The sequence below is a fragment of the Corvus kubaryi genome, unplaced genomic scaffold (genome assembly GCF_017639235.1).
Source record: "Corvus kubaryi isolate FWS band 111438036 unplaced genomic scaffold, C.kubaryi_AGA036_p1.0 128, whole genome shotgun sequence".
NCBI lineage: Eukaryota > Metazoa > Chordata > Aves > Passeriformes > Corvidae > Corvus > Corvus kubaryi.
The window spans coordinates 1,220,328-1,233,645 of NW_024580663.1; the positions used below are offsets into that span (position 1 = coordinate 1,220,328).

The window sequence follows — 13,318 nt, forward strand, 5'->3', positions numbered from 1 at the left end:
AGCACAAGCACGTTTTCTGTAATTTGTCTGTAGATAGCCTTGGCAGCAATTTAAAACTAATGTCTTCAATAAATGACCAGTGTTACTCTAATGTGCCCTCTAAAGTCTGACACTCTTCAACAGCCGATGCACTTTCCTTGTAAGTTCATTTTATTAGTCAACTAATTCATAAATAAATTAAATTCTTCTCGTAGAACATGCTTTCCTTACATTCACAATCAGGAAAGCAGGAAAGCCTCAGCAGAAAAATGTTCCTACATTTTTCAACAAAACTGGGTATACAAATTTAATACATCATACATAAGTAAAGGCAAGTGACCTTTTAATAGGGTAACTTCTGTTCTTGTAAGGTTATTTTTTGAGGCCAATCTTCTAATGCTACACCAAATAATGTATGAAAGGGTCTCTAGGATGCTGGTAGAGTTTAAAAATCATGCTGGAAGAGAAGTAAGAGACTTCAGGATAATCTGTCTGTCCAGATTTCATTGTAAGTGCACATGGGGAAGCAGGGCCACGACAGTGAAACTGATGGCAGGGATGAAGGGATTGAATCCTCACAAATCTGGGCAGGGATTGGGCTGTTTGGAGACAATTTCTGCCTTTGGAAATGCTCTTGGTTTGCTGCTGCTGCTCCATGGAGGAGAGACATTTCTGCCACAGCTCAGCCACAGGGACAGTCACCTCGCCGTGTGACTGCTGGCAGGGAGGGGCTTGCTCTGTGCACACCTGGGCCAAGGGAGATGTGGAGGGGGTAGAATTTGGGGGTGAATGAGTGTAGGGTGGGGAAAATACTCATGTGCTTTTATTCCACTAGAAACTGCCCTGTGTTTACTCTGTTCCTTTTTCCTTTGGAAACAGAAGCTTTTGTGGAAAGGGAAATGTGTAAAAGTGGTCAGGAAGTGTGAGAGCAGTTGGGTTTAGGTGGTGTTGACACAATGTCTTCAGAGGCAGCTGAAAAGCAGTAGAGTCTTTTCATTTTCCAGATATTTAAGTCTTAATTCCAACAGCATTTTTAAGTAGCTTTTTGGGTAAAGTTTTTATAGATGTGGCATAAGCGTTTTAATTCTTGATATTTAACTAAAAGCCTTGATGCATGTCTGGATTTTCATCATCTTAGTCATTAGCAATATTGGATTATTAGTCATGTCATGTCATCAAGGAGTTGCCTGAAATCTGTGTAGAGCTCATTACTGACACTGTTTTGTCGTCTTCCTCAAGAGCACAGTGTACTGACAATTACAGTTACACTGCCATGAACAGTTGTCTGAATCACCAGAAACTGGTTTAAGCAGCTAATAATAGGCACCAGCTTGGAAGCCTTTAGATCAGAAGGCAGCACGTTCTGAGTGATGAGCAAACTGAGATGGGAAAGAAGTACAATTTCACAGAATCCCAGACTGGTTTGGGCTGGGAGGGACCTTAAAGCTCATCCCATCCCACCCCTGCCATGGGCAGGGACACCTCCCACTGTCCCAGGCTGCTCCAAGCCCCAATGTCCAGCCTGGCCTTGGGCACTGCCAGGGATCCAGGGGCAGCCCCAGCTGTTCTGGGCACCCTGTGCCAGGGCCTGCCCACCCTCCCAGGGAACAATTCCTTCCCAATATCCCATCTATCCCTGCCCTCTGGCACTGGGAAGCCATTCCCTGGGTCCTGTTTCTACATACTCTTGTCCCCAGTCCCTCTCCAGCTCTCCTGGAGCCCCTTCAGGCCCTGGAAGGGGCTCTAAGGTCTCTCCAGAGCCTTCTCTTCTCCAGGCTGAACACCCCCAGCTCTCCCAGCCTGTCTTCATTTCCACTTTGATAAACACAGAGACATTTTTGGATAAGGATAATTATTTGGGTACTGTCCAGATATCACTACTAGAAACACTTTTATTTTAAGGAAAGGTATTTGTGTTGCTAAGAAGCATCTCAGATGAGGGTTTGCTTTGAAGGTTTCAGCTGAAGCTGAGCTCTCCATCACACACCAGTGGTGTCACTGCTGTCGTGGTAGCTCAGACAGACTTGTGTAACTAATGTGGTTTGTGATTATAGCATTTTAACACTTCAGCTTGTTTGTCTGAGGGAGGAATAGTTCCTGTGCCAGCAGTTACATCTGCTGCCACAGCTGCATCGACGAGGGGCACGGTGCCCACGTCGCACACTGGTGTTGCTGTACCAGCCCTGCTTTCCCTCAGGTCTGTAGAGAGGATAATCCACCAGGCTGGAAATAAAGATAGTGCTGCACTTTCCTACTGTGGGTATGGTTTATGCCATAGATGTATTGATTCCCTTCAAACACCTCTTCTTTCTCTGTAATTGAAAAACTTCCCTGTTGGCAAGAGAGGAGTTGTGTCCATGCTGCCCTTGCTGCGTGGTAAATGGAGCCCAGTCTGGTTTGTCCTGATGCACAAACTCTGGGATTGCCCAGCTGTGAAAAATTTCCCTTCTCTGTGAAACCTTGGCAACACATGGATTGCTCTCTGTTGGGGAAGAACACTTCCTCAGGGCATGGAAGGAGCTCACCACTGTGGAGCAGAGCTTTTGCAGGACAGCTGTACCTGGAATGGCACCAGGGAGCTGGAGAGGTATTTGGAGACAGCTCTGGACAGTGGGAGAGGCAACTGCAAAGCTGTATTCCTTAACTAGAACTTTAAACACACTGATACAGCTAGAAATGTGGAAGTATTAAGATGTAATCCCAAACAAAAGGTGGTCACCCAGGAAAATATTAAGTGGTCATTTCAATATAACAGGGAGCAGAAGGTAAACAATACATTTATTTTTATACTATTACATTACTTACAAGAGCATGGGGAGACAGAGCAAGGGGGAATGGCTTCCCCCTGCCAGAGGGCAGCATTAGATGGGATTTGGGAGAGAAATTCCTCCCTAGGAGGGTGGGCAGGCCCTGGCACAGAGTGCCCAGAGCAGCTGTGGCTGCCCCTGGATCCCTGGCAGTGTCCAAGGCCAGGTTGGACATTGGGGCTTGGAGCAGCCTGGGACAGTGGGAGGTGTCCCTGCCATGGCAGGGGTGGCAGTGGATGAACTTCAGGTCCCTCCCAACAGAAACCAGTGTGGGATTCTGTGATGTTGTCTCTGATCCCCTTCTCTTGACATCATTTGCCAGCCTGTTGAAATAACAAACTGTGTAACCTCCATTTCTCATTGTGCAAAACTTTGGAATCAAAAATGCCAACCTTTGCTTGCCAGTTTTGTTCCAGCCAGCTGAAACTTCCCCTCCTTGTGTTTATAACCAGACTTGGAATGAAAACTGTTGTCATCTTCGCGTGAGGCTGCAGAGCTCTGGAAATAGCAGTTCCCTCAGTTTAGTCCTTCGTTCCCCCCGGTGCTTTACGTCTGCAGTTTGTCTGTGTGTGCCTTGTTTTATTTAAAGACTTTTACTATTTTCAGTTAATACATTGGGATTCCGTTGCCCACAACAAGCTCTTGCAAGGTACCTTCTGTGGAGCTGCAGCCACATGCAGCTACTTAAGTCATATAAAATCACAAAGCACTTTGACAGCAGGGCTCCGGTAACTCTCTGCACAGTCCCAGTGGGTTTGATCCCAAGTCCTGCTGTAGTAAAGAAGTGGAATCGTTTTGTGTAATTCCTAGTTAGCTCTGCCTCTGCAAAATGAGGGGTTTGTAGGGTTGGAGCTGTAACACTTCTCCCTCATGCAGCACCTGTTAGGGCTGGCTGTTAAAATGCTCAGATTTGTCTTGAATATTGAGTGTAGTGTACAGGTAAATAAATAAATGTATGGACTTAGTGAATAATGAAAGCCTTTCTGGAGAGGGATGGGGATTACATAATCGACACATCTCTTCTGAGAGTCCTCGGTTGCCATTAGTTTTGCCAGAACAGTTGTTTCTGCAGATAAATTCATTTCCTGAGCTTTGACCAGCGTGAGGGAAATCGGGACAGGCTTTTTTTAATATGGAGAAGGAAGAAATTAGCTGTGCTGTGTTTGAATTTTGTGAGAATATCAGATACACTTTTCTTTAGCAAATCCCTAGGAGGAGAATGTTCAATTGCTGCCTGTCCATTCTTTCTCTTTTTGCTTTAAAAATGGGTGATTTTTTAAACTGCTTAAAAGTTGGAATTTGCATTCCCAGTGAAATTGTAAAATGTAAAGCAAAGAAAATAGAACAAGCAGCTGAAGTTTTGAAGTTTGATCAGAAATGAAAATGCCAGGAACACCTTTGAAAAGCTTGGTTTCCGTGGTGTTGAAATTCCCAAGGTATCTGTGTACACATGGATGTGGGTTTGTTATTTTTGTGTAAGAGCTTTTGAGCACCGGTTACGAGAGGATTCTGCTTAATGTCGAGCTGAAAAGTTTGTCAGTGTAAGACAGTCGGAAAACTTCTTTCTGCAACACTACTTTTACAACTGCAGGTTCGAATGAGAGTGCTCAGACTCTCAGGATTCAATTAGTGCATGTTTGGCTCCTGCACAGCGATGTGTAATCCGGGGTTGTAGCAATGCTGGGTGGCAGGGCCAGCTCTGACAACGTTCAATTATGCAACAATAAACACATTACAGAGCCTTCTTTGGGCTGCACCAGCTCGGGGTGGTTGCAGCAGCAGCACCTGCTTAGGAGATTTTGCCTTCTTGACTGCCTGAAGAAGCTGTCCTGAAAACTTGACCTGTAAACAAGGAGGAAAAACCTGGGAGGTGTTTCTGTGAAGTCAATCCAGGTGCATAATTCAGAGGCTTTAATACATACTTTTATTGTCAGCCTCTGAAATCCTTGCAAAAGAAGGTTTAAAGTGTTAGAGATTATAATTCCTTTCTTTTTCTCTTGCATTTTTTGTCTCTTGTTGAAAATGCAGTTTGCCAGTCCTTCATTAAGAGTTCCTTGTAAAGCAACCCCTCTGCCTAAGCCAGGGAGTCTGTGCAAGGAGAAGGTGGAACAAGCACCAAGGTGGAGCATTGTTACACAGAGCCACAGAATGCTCGGAGTTGGAAGGGACCTGCAAGGATCATCAAGTCCAGCTTTTAAGTGAATGGACCCACAACCTCGGTGTTATTATTAGCATGGCTGGGTTATGTTCAACAGTGTAATTTAAGAAGCTTAACACTGACCCCAAACTTGTGTAGTTGAGGCTGCTGCAGTTTTTTAATTGCTGGAAGACTTAACTTCTTAGTCGCGATCTGAACAAATTTTGAGTTTAAAAAAAAAACAAACCCAAAAAACATATTTTATGTGGAAAAGGTACAGCCTGTGTCTTGTCTGGTGTCGCGGGTTCGGTTTGTAACCGGGCGGAAACACCAATTTAGTGTAGTGGTTTGGTCCAAAATACTCATTACTGTTTATCTGCTGTGAGATAAGAATTAGGAGAAATGCAAAACAGGCACCAAACTTGAAAGAATATAAAGAAGTTTATTAACAGACCTAAAAGAAGAAAAAAAAAAAAATACCACCTTCAGAACTCTCCTCCTCCCCCCACCTTCCTCCCTTCTCCCACTGACGATGTGAAAAGACAACCCTTAAGATGTTCAGTCTGTTTACCACTTCCATAATAACCTTGTTCAGTCCATTTAGAAAGAGAAGTCTCTTCTTGCTCATGCTATGAAAACATTATCACAACGAGACAGCCGCCCACTTCCAAATATCGTTCAGTCCATTTAGGAAGAGGAGTCTCTCTGCCTGCGTGTGAGTCCTTTCCCCCGACTTGCAGCTTTTCCCGCAACTGCCTTCGAGGGTCCACTCTTGAAGTTTTTTGGGGTACAATTTTTAAGGTTGAGCCGTTCAGAAACAAAAACAGAGGCCCTTCTCCTTCCCTGGGAGCAAAGGGTCTTCATCATCTTCATCTTTAGGACTATCTCTGGGAGCATCTCTACGGACTGAGGTTTTCTCCTTTCCCGTTCGGAGCAAAAGTCCTCATCTGGTTCATCTCTACGGACTGAGGTTTTCTCCTTTCCCGTTCGGAGCAAAAGTCCTCATCTGGTTCATCTCTCCCTGTCCAAACTTCTCATGAAATTACAGCTGCGTCAGCATCTGCCTATCTCAGCGCAGGTGCTTTTGCTCACGAATTGAACACTCCACCCCCCATATCTTCATGAAATTACAACAGGATACTCTGATATATCATAGCTTCACAACAGAATTTCAGCTTTAAGCATCTCCTCTCTCTCTTCCCTCAGGTTTTCAGCTCTTCACAGCAATAAAAGGGTTACTCTCACCTCGGCCTTGCAGCTTTACAGCTGGAATGTTGAATTTTTTCTTATCGCAGTGGAGAGGGGGGAGAGCCGAGCTGCTCCGGCTGCCCACGGCAAGGCAGTGGGGGGGGTTCCACGGCTGGAACAGGTCCATGGCTCCAGGATGGCCGTGGCCCGGCCCAGCCCGGCCCAAGCAGGGCCTGGCCGGGCCCACTGGGCCCTGCTCGGGCCCTGCAGCCACCTGTCCCAGCGCCGGAAACGAGAGAGCGATTGGAGGGGGAGTTTGCCTATTCTTAAATGTGGATCACAGAGGTGATCACAACTTTAAGTGGCTTAGAGAATTGTCCATATTCAAACTGGCCAGCTGATAGGTTCTGTCAGTTCCCAGAGGAAACTGTAAGCACCCCTTAGCAAGGACGTCCCTTCCGGGACTACGCTTGCTAACCTATGACATCTGGGAAGGCGGTTCTCTGCCACAAATTGTTACTGATGGTAGAAAGAACAGCTTTAGAAATGTCAAGTTTTTCCTGATTTAAAAATTAGTAAATTCTGAAGAGTCAAAGTTAACTAGAATTTGAGATGGAATCACTCTGTGACAGATGGTACAATATTTTTTTTAATATTAGATTTACACCTTCTTACTAATACCATATTCCCAGCTGACCCTTTGCCCTGAGATAGTGTCTGCCTCTCAGAAGGAGCCAGTTAAGTTATGCCTCCTCCAAAGGCACAGAACCATGGAAGCATTTAAGTTGGAAAAGCCCTCTGAGATCCTTGAGTCCAACCATTCCCCCAGCACTGCCAAGGCCACCACTAAACCCTGTCACCAAGTGCCATATCTGCATGGTTTTTAAATGCCCCCAGGGATGGTGAGTCCACCACTGCCCTGGGCAGCTGTGCCAGGGTTGGACAATGCTTTCAGTGAAGAAACTTTCTCTGGTATCCACCCTGAGCCTGCCCTGGCCCAGCCTGAGGCCATTCCCTCTCCTCCTGTCCCTGTTCCCTGCCAGCAGAGCCCGACCCCCCCGGCTGCCCCCTCCTGTCAGGGACTTGTGCAGAGCCACAAGGTCCCCCCTGAGCCTCCTTTGCTCCAGCCTGAGCCCCTTTCCAGCTCCCTCAGCCGCTCCTGGGGCTCCAGCCCCTTCCCAGCTCCGTTCCCTGCCCTGGACACGCTCCAGCCCCTCAGGGTCTCTCTGGCCATGAGGGCCCAGAACTGGACACAGCCCTCGAGGTCCCTCAGCAGGGCCAGCACAGGGGACGGGCACTGCCCTGGCCCTGCTGCCAGCCCATGGCTGGCACAGCCCAGGGACCATCGGCCCCCTGGGCACCCCTGGGCTCGTGTCCAGCCCCTGGCACCACCACTCCCAGGCCTTTCCTGCTGGACACTTCCCAGCCACTCCTCCCCAGCCTGGAGCATCCATGGGGTTGTTGTGATCCCTGGGCAGGACCCAGCACCCGGTCTGGTTGAGCTCCATACAACTGGCCTCAGCCCATGGATCCAGCCTGTCCAGATCCCTCTGCAGAGCCTTCCTGCCCTCCAGCAGATCCACACTCCTGCCCAGCTTGGTGTTGTCCGTGCATTTACTGAGGGTGCCCTCGATCCCCTCATCCAGGTCACCAGTAAAGACATCAAACAGGACTGGCCCCAGTGCTGAGCCCACTGATGGGACCCCCACTGATGAACGGCCTGGATTTAGAGCCATTCCCCAGCGCTGGTTCCTGCCCTCCCGGATTGTGCCGGCACCAGAGCCACTCACCTCGAATCATCTTGCAGTGTGCTGATGTCATCGCTAAAGACAGTGAGATTTGAGTTTCAAGAACTGATCAGTGCATGAAAGCCCCTCTCCAGACGAGCCTGTCCAGCTGCTCCGCTTGGCACCGTTCGTTCCGTGCTGGGAATGGCTGGGGCTCTGCACTGCATTTGTCACTGGGGGGGAATTTAAGCTCATTCCTCTAAACACCAGCAGCTGCTTGGTCTGCCCTGCCTCTTGGGGTGTGAGGAGCTGTCTCTGGGCCGTGGCTGTAGACGCTGATCTGAGGGAGCCTTGATGCTGCAGCAGAAAGCTGCTCTGAAATCGGTCTGTGAGCAGCGAGAGGTGTCTGAACCGCGCCGGGCTGCGGTCTCGGGGCTGTCTTCATTCCCAGTGTATTTTTAACTTTTTTCAAGAGATTGCTCGTTATGCTGATTACATTATTTGCAATGGTTTTGTCTCCTTTGATGCTTGTGCTTATGTAAAGGGACTTGATGATATTGAATGGTAAGAATGAACAAATGCAGCAGGAATTCAATTGCTATTTTGCTCTCAAGCACAAGTGTTCTTCTTTCTAAATCAAGTCTGACCACTTACTATGTCAGTCAGCTGCTTAGCTGGAGACATGGAGAAACTATTTAATTCACATTTGATTTAAAGGAAATTTTTGTTCGCTTGAGGTGGATTATTTAATTTAGAAGTTTTGGAAATGTATGATTTTCAAGTGCTCTGTGGGCTTTAAAAGAGTTGATCTTCATCTCAGCTACAAAGCCCAATGTATTATGTGTATGTGCCAAATAACTGGCCAGCAGTACCCTATCCTCTGAAGAGAGAGGGAGTTTGAAGTTATTTGTCAGATCACCCAGAAATTATTGAAGATGAGTCCTTTCGGGTACTTTTAAAATTAAATTTCTTAATCCTGCAGCTGTCCACCTCAGCTGGTACGTGCAATTTCAGAATTCTGTGTTACAGAGCACCCGATAATTGCTGACAATTTAGAATACCTCATTGTTATGTCATCTACAACTTGATTAATTAGTAGACACAGCTCTTCTTAAATTCCAAATTTTAAGAGGCTTGTGAGTGTTTTCCAGTAGTTTGACAGAGCCTTCCCATGGGTGCAGTAATCATTGCACTGCTGTGGATTTACAGCCCTGTCTGCAGCACTCTGAAGTCATCTCAGCTGCTGCCAGGTCTCTGCTTCGCTCTGATGTTCAGCAAAGAGTTTGCTGGGAAGTTTGTGTGCTGGGCTGGCACAGAAACCAACCCGGCAGAGGGAATAGCTGGCTTCTGGATGAGCGTGCTGAAATGAAGTGTTGAGCTCTGGAGCCGCAGCAGTGGGATGGGATGTGGCAGCCAACAGTTGGATTGTCTTAAACTGCCAAAGACCCTCAGTCAGGGAAGCACACACGCTCCTTTCATGAGGGTTGGCAGTGCCAGTCAGGCGCTTTCTAAAGAAGAATTGCCATCAGTTGGGTATTCAGAAGAGAAATGACTGTTCAAAAATGACTGTGCAAAAAAGCAAATTTTCATTATACCATGGTGGGGACACTCCATTATGAACTTCTTTGCCTCTCTGTGTTCAGACAGAGCAGGGTTTCTGTGCGCTTGATTCATCACACTTGGCTTGAGAGACAGCACAACATCTCCAGATATCGGAGAGGCTGATTTTGTGGTGCTTCAATGTCGCTTTTATTCTGCCCCTACTCAATAGAGCTTTGTGTTCTCCTCGCTCCTAGAGATTGTAACTGCTGCTGTGGAGGCAGGAATGACAGGGAAATATGGACCATAAAAAATATTGGCAAACTGGTGTTTCTCAAAAATATGACCTGTGCTTAAACCAACAGCAAAATCTTTATTTGACTTTTAAATCATGGCATCCGATTGTCTTTTGATTCTTGTGAGCCTCTAAACAAAAGCATGATGTACTGCAGCCTGCTGGGAACTAGGGATTTAAGGCATGGCAAATGTACAGGAAAACTCCCCATGTTCAAACACAGTCCCTGTGAGAGAGGGTGTTCCAGGCCAGCTGTTGGTGGGGTGCCGTGCAGAGGGGCTGGGCTGGAGCCTGCTCACGTGTGGTGGCAGAGAGGAGGAGCAGAGCCCTGGCTCAGCTGGGCCCTGCCTGCAGCACTGTGCAGAGAACTGGGGGCATCCTGCAATTCACCCCTGCATGTGCAGGACTTGAATCCAAACACGAGTGGAAGAGAAACTTCAGGAGCAGGACACAAATATTCCTGAGAGCTGGCAGAGTTTCCTCTGTGTTGTTGATGCTGCAGAGTCTTTCTCTCAACTTTGGTTTGTTTTCCTCCAAGTATGTGCCGTCACAGCCGTTTGCTTGCTTGTGCTGTGCTGTGCTGGAAACACCTCTCCTCTTGACACCCTTGCTTTCCATCCTCTGGAACTCGATTTGGAGCTGGAGGGAGGAAGGGGCCATGTGCTTTGCAGTTGGAACTTGCATTTTGCTCCCCAAATTGATCATGGGATTGATGAAAAATGCTATTCAAGTGTAATGGCACGTGATTGATGATTTGCAGGACAGTAATGTATTCTGTGTGGGAACATCTGCCGTGAGGGAAGGGCTTGGGGAGGGGGAATAGCATGTGGTAGAGCTGCAGATACTACTTCAAAATGACTTATATGAATGCGAAGAATAGTTTAATTAAAGGCAGAATGGAAATTCCCCAGCCTACAGAGAAAAGTATCTGGAGAAATCTGGTTCAGTGGTGTTACTGAGCATCTGCTGGCTCCTGGTGATGCTTTTATGGCACATTTACAGGGGGCTTTGCAGGTTGCTCTGCCTCTGGAAGGACAGTACTTGGTGTTCGTCTCAGTTCACTTGCTGCTATTTTTACAGCTTTCTGTGTTCAAATGGCTCAGAATAACATGCTTGTCATTCACCTGTCAGCTGAGAAATGTAACTTATTTCAGACTTCCTTCCCCTGAGAGTAGCTCCAGTATGAGAAATATCTTCAATTACCAAAAAATTCTGTGCTGTCCCCATCCTCCATGCTCTTAAAAGGCAGGTATTTACAGAGGTCTCTACTTCAGGCTGCCCTAGTTAAGGGTGATGCTGTACAGCAGGTCAAGGTTGTGGAGTAAAGTTTTTAGCATCACAAGAAATCCTGTTCAAGTTTTGGAGGCCTGTGGATGCATCTTGAAGATCTCCTGTATTGGTTTTATCTGATGAATTGCGGCATAGATGGAGGGCTGGAGGAACACCTGCCAGGCTTCACCTGCATCAAAGCTGTGTCCTGTCACAGAGAGGCCCTCATGGAGCACCAGCAAACCAGCTCGGGCTCTGTGGGGTTGCTGCTGTCTCACCCCTGTGTGAATGGGCTGTTAAACTGGAACTGCAGCTGCTGCCAGCACTGCTCTTGTGCATTTTACTGGAGAGAGCTGACCCTGATCAGTGCCAGCAGTGATGTCTGCCCTGTTTGGCTGGCTGGGGGTGAGAGCTGGACCTGCCCCAGCCCAGAACCCCCCTGCCCTGGGCAGATCCCACAGCGTGGGCAGCAGGGGAGGGGGGATTCTGCCCCTGTGCCCCCTCAGGTGAGAGCCCAGCTGCAGAGCTGCCCCAGCCCTGGGGCCCAGCACAGGGAGGGCCTGGAGCTGCTGCAGCCAGGCCAGAGGAGGCTCCAGGATGATCCGAGGGATGGAGCAGCTCTGCTGGGAGGAAAGGCTGCGAGAGCTGGCATTGTCCAGCCTGGAGAGGAGAAGCTTTGGGGTGACCTCACTGGGGCCTTGCAGGGCCTGAAGGAGCTGCAGGAAACATGGAGAGAGACTGTGGAAAAGGGAATGGAGGGCCAGGACACAGGGAATGGCTTCCCAGTGCCAGAGGGCAGGGCTGGATGGGAGATTGGGCAGGAATTGTTCCCTGGGAGGGTGGGCAGGCCCTGGCACAGGGTGCCCAGAGCAGCTGGGGCTGCCCCTGGATCCCTGGCAGTGCCCAAGGCCAGGCTGGACATTGGGGCTTGGAGCAGCCTGGGACAGTGGGAGGTGTCCCTGCCATGGCAGGGGTGGCAGTGGATGAGCTTTAAGGTCCTTCCCAACCCAAACCATTCCAGGATTCCATGATCCGACGTGTTACGGATTTTATGTCTACAGAAGGAAAAGGTGCCATCAGTGGCTTCAAAACTGGTTAGACCGGAGTTAATGTGGGCACTTCATGTTCCATGATGGGTTACTGGTTACTGGTCACTGTTGGGATCAGGCAAAATTTTTTTACATAAAGAAATAACCTTCAAATTTAACAGTTGTCTCTTGTTTTCTCTCACCTCTGACACAGGTTGCCAACTTGGCCTGCTCCATCTCAAACAACGAGGAAGGGGTGAAGTTGGTTCGCATGTCAGCCAGCCAGCTGGAGGCCCTGTGTCCCCAGGTAAGGAGGGGCATCACAACAGAAGACAAACCCCCACCAGCTGGGCAGCTGGTGCTGCTTAGGACATGCTCTGGTCTCAGGGTGGCTGGCTGTGCCTTGCTGCAGAACTTGTTTTTTCCCTTAGAGAATATGTAGAGAATGAAATGCAGCGTAGGCATCAAGACTTAGGAACTTTGAAACCCATGGCAAAGGAATCACTGATGTGAAAGGGTCGTTTCTATGTCATAGCTCTAATTCCATTTGGCCCGGATATTCCAGTAACCTGCAGTCAGTAGATGTGGGAAGCTTCAGTGGTTTCCTGTGCACATCTGTGCTGCAGGAAGGTGCCTTGTGAAGGTGCTAGCACTGCTCCTGGGCAAGCTGTAAGATGAATTATAAAACACTATTTTTGCCTGAGTAGAATATAAATATGCCAAAAAATCTTCCCGATGGAGTAGGATGAGAGGAAGTTGGCTATGTGTGAAGAGTGGGAACCTGGCTGAGACTACCTTTTAATTAATAACTTTCTAATGTAAACAAGGAAATTAAGTTTATGTAAGCACTAGACTATCCTCTTCCTTTTTGACAGCCTGGTGTTCTAAATGTCAACAACTAGATACTTGGATGAACCCCTGAAGACTGCAGGGTGCTTTTGATTCGTGTAATTTACATTTTTTAAAGCAACAGGAAATTCAGATCTAAAACTTCCAAATAAACTGTTGCTGGTAAGGAGGAACTAATAGAAAATATGTGCTCAGAAAAATTGCCAAAATGGTGTTTTATGAAAATAAAGTGTATTGTCTCAGGACTACTCGGGAGTTTCTGCAGGTTTTCCCATCTATTTTGGTTTAAAACCAGTCGAAAGGAAGAGAGATGTTCACCTGTACCCACCTCGGCACGAGGGGATTTTGAGGGAAGAGGTGCAGGCAGTGTGAAGAGCAGGACTGTTTTACCTGTTGTATGACCTCCAGGTAACAGTGCTGTTAAACAGGTGAAGACAGGCCCCTGAGCATAAAGCATTAAATGCTGTCCAGGAGGCCTTGGGGCATGCCAGGGTGGCTCT

General features: G+C 47.8%; 1 protein-coding gene across 2 annotated transcripts in view; it reads left to right on the top strand.

Moving 5' to 3' along the window:
• Positions 1-13,318, top strand: part of CTNNA1 (catenin alpha 1) — a 105,246-nt gene that overhangs the window by 60,438 nt on the left and 31,490 nt on the right. For both annotated transcript variants that reach the window (XM_042024678.1, XM_042024685.1), the window contains one exon: positions 12,184-12,276. In XM_042024678.1, coding sequence (XP_041880612.1) covers positions 12,184-12,276 — 93 coding nt within the window. The remainder of the gene's footprint in view (positions 1-12,183; positions 12,277-13,318) is intronic.